This window comes from Pinus tabuliformis, chromosome X (genome assembly GCF_031772625.1).
Source record: "Pinus tabuliformis cultivar Carrire ecotype Pingquan chromosome X, CPIR1, whole genome shotgun sequence".
Taxonomy (NCBI): domain Eukaryota; kingdom Viridiplantae; phylum Streptophyta; class Pinopsida; order Pinales; family Pinaceae; genus Pinus; species Pinus tabuliformis.
Window position 1 is genome coordinate 88,242,298 of NC_142308.1, and position 2,470 is coordinate 88,244,767.

At 39.2% G+C, this 2,470-nt stretch overlaps 1 protein-coding gene across 1 annotated transcript; it reads left to right on the forward strand.

Annotated features, from left to right (window-relative positions):
* Positions 1-255: 255 nt before the first annotated feature.
* LOC149138520 (peroxidase P7-like) lies at positions 256-1,966 on the forward strand. Its single transcript, XM_089446714.1, has 4 exons — positions 256-614; positions 734-925; positions 1,047-1,212; positions 1,415-1,966. Exons 1-4 carry the CDS (start codon positions 390-392, stop codon positions 1,804-1,806), a joined length of 975 nt encoding a protein of 324 aa, XP_089302840.1. The 5' UTR covers positions 256-389; the 3' UTR covers positions 1,807-1,966.
* Positions 1,967-2,470: the final 504 nt, after the last annotated feature.

Here is a 2,470-nt window from a genome sequence, read left to right on the forward strand (position 1 = left end):
ATTACAAAAGCTAAAGTGACAGCTGAGGAATCGTGGAAATGGCAACAGAGACTGCTCCTTGTCACACTCTTCTTTCACAATGTCTGGTGTGGGCCATCCAGTTTGAAAACTTAGCACAGCACTGCCGTCGTAAAGAAGCTTCGCACAATAACGATACACATTAATAGACCGGTTGCCGCTCTACCAATGCGGTACACAAAATAAAGTCAAGTAATCCAAAGTCCTTTTATATTAGACTGAGTTTTTATTTTTTCCCTGCTCACGAATTTTCCCCTCACATTCCAACATCTGCCCTTATAAATTGGGGTTCACATATCTCCCATAACATCCCTGCAAGGCTGCGAATTCGCAAATAGGTTGCCCTTGGAGAGCTTATTCCATAAGCAAAAATGGCTGCTTTGATGAAGAGTTTTGCGCGTACTGCTTTAATGGTGTTTATTATGTCTTCGATCACTTATGCCACGGCTGGCCGGAAACTAAGCCCCACCTTTTATGCCAAGACTTGTCCGACGGCGCTGTCAATAGTGCAAGCCGCGGTGAAGCAGGCGGTTGCCCAAGAGAAACGCATGGGGGCGTCGCTTCTCCGCCTTCAATTCCACGACTGCTTCGTTAATGTAAGTGCAACAAACAATTCATATTATTATTATTGATTGAACCAGCTTGACAACGGTTATTCATGGTGATATTTTGATTTAGAGGCAACTCATGAAAACTCTCTCATTGCTTGTTCCAGGGCTGTGATGGGTCCGTCCTGTTGGACAATTCCACGACCTTCACTAGCGAGAAGTACGCCAATCCCAATAACAATTCGGCAAGGGGTTTCGAGGTGATCGATACCATAAAGAACCAACTCGAAAATGCGTGCAGCGGTGTCGTGTCATGCGCAGATATTATAGCCATTGCTGCTCGTGATTCTGTTGTTGAAGTAACCCCGATTAACCTTGCTCCGCCATGTTATTATTTCTGTATGTATCGTTTCTAAAATCTACAATAATCTGGTCATTTCATTTAATATTTAGTATGTCTGTTAAAAATTTACCTCACAGCTGGGTGGACCTTGGTGGGCTGTGAGGTTGGGTCGGCGAGACTCGACAACAGCGAACTTTAGCGGTGCAAACACTAACATTCCGCCTCCCACTTCCAATCTGAGCAACCTAACTTCATTATTCCAAGCACAGGGCCTCTCCAAAAAGGAAATGGTCACACTATCGGGTAATCATAATATTGTTTCTATTTTTCATTTATGATGAGTAGGTATATTATTTTTCATTTATGATATTTAGATGAAGATATATCTCTTCAAAAATCAAAGATACAATTAATCATTAAAAAGCATGAAGAATTAATGACTGTACATCAGTGTATATATTGATGGATGGTTTTGAGCTGATGTGATAATATATTCATTGTACAGGTGGTCATACTATAGGGCAAGCGCGGTGCGTAAGTTTTAGAGGCCATATTTACAACGACACAGATATAGACAGTACGTACTCCACTTTGTTGAGTTCGAGGTGTCCAAGAACCACCGGCTCTGGAGACAAAAACCTGTCGCCCTTGGATTATGTGACTCCCACTGTCTTTGACAACAACTACTACATCAATCTGAAATGCAAGAAAGGACTTCTCCACTCTGATCAACAACTCTTCAACGGAGGCTCCACTGATTCACAGGTGACCACCTACCGCTCCAACCAGACCACCTTCTTCTCGCACTTTGCTGCCGCCATGGTTAAGATGGGAAACATCAAACTTCTTACGGGCACAAGCGGAGAGATCCGCAAGAATTGCAGGAAGCCTAACTAACCAACCAACTGGTGAAGTGTCTGTTTAGTAGGATGAGTTTCATCGATAATGCCTCGTAATTTGTAATAGAAGTATTCGATTAGGCATAGGTTACAATTATACAACTTCGTACTTTATTAGTGTTACACAGGAGAGAAGATATAGGGTGTTTCTTTTAATTGGAAGAATTTTAATAATAATTTAATATTAAAATTTATTTTGTTGTTTAAGATGTATATATTTTATTTTTTGAATTTTTACTTACAAGTAAATACATGAAGATGTACATATTCTATTTCTTCAAATTCAAATCGAATGATGTCTAAATGCTAATTGGATTATTCTTTTTGGTTAAATGATGTCCAAATGCTAATTAGTTTATTCTTTTTGGTTGGAGACTCCAGACCTGCAAAAAAATTGCGTGCTAAAGTCAACGTTTTACATGTCTCTAGATTTATTAACAAAAAAGAGAGTACATTCTGAAAGCATTCCTTATACAATCTTATGCTGATTTGTCTATGTATTCTTATCTATAATATTCTACTTTACTCCATTATAACTGAGAGAGTGTTGGTTACAGTATTGTCTGCAAAGAGTAAGTTTGCTTCAAAATTGCACAGTATAAAAATGCACAGTTGGATGTATTCAAAGAGCAATAACAAAGACTATACTAAGAAGTGAAGGA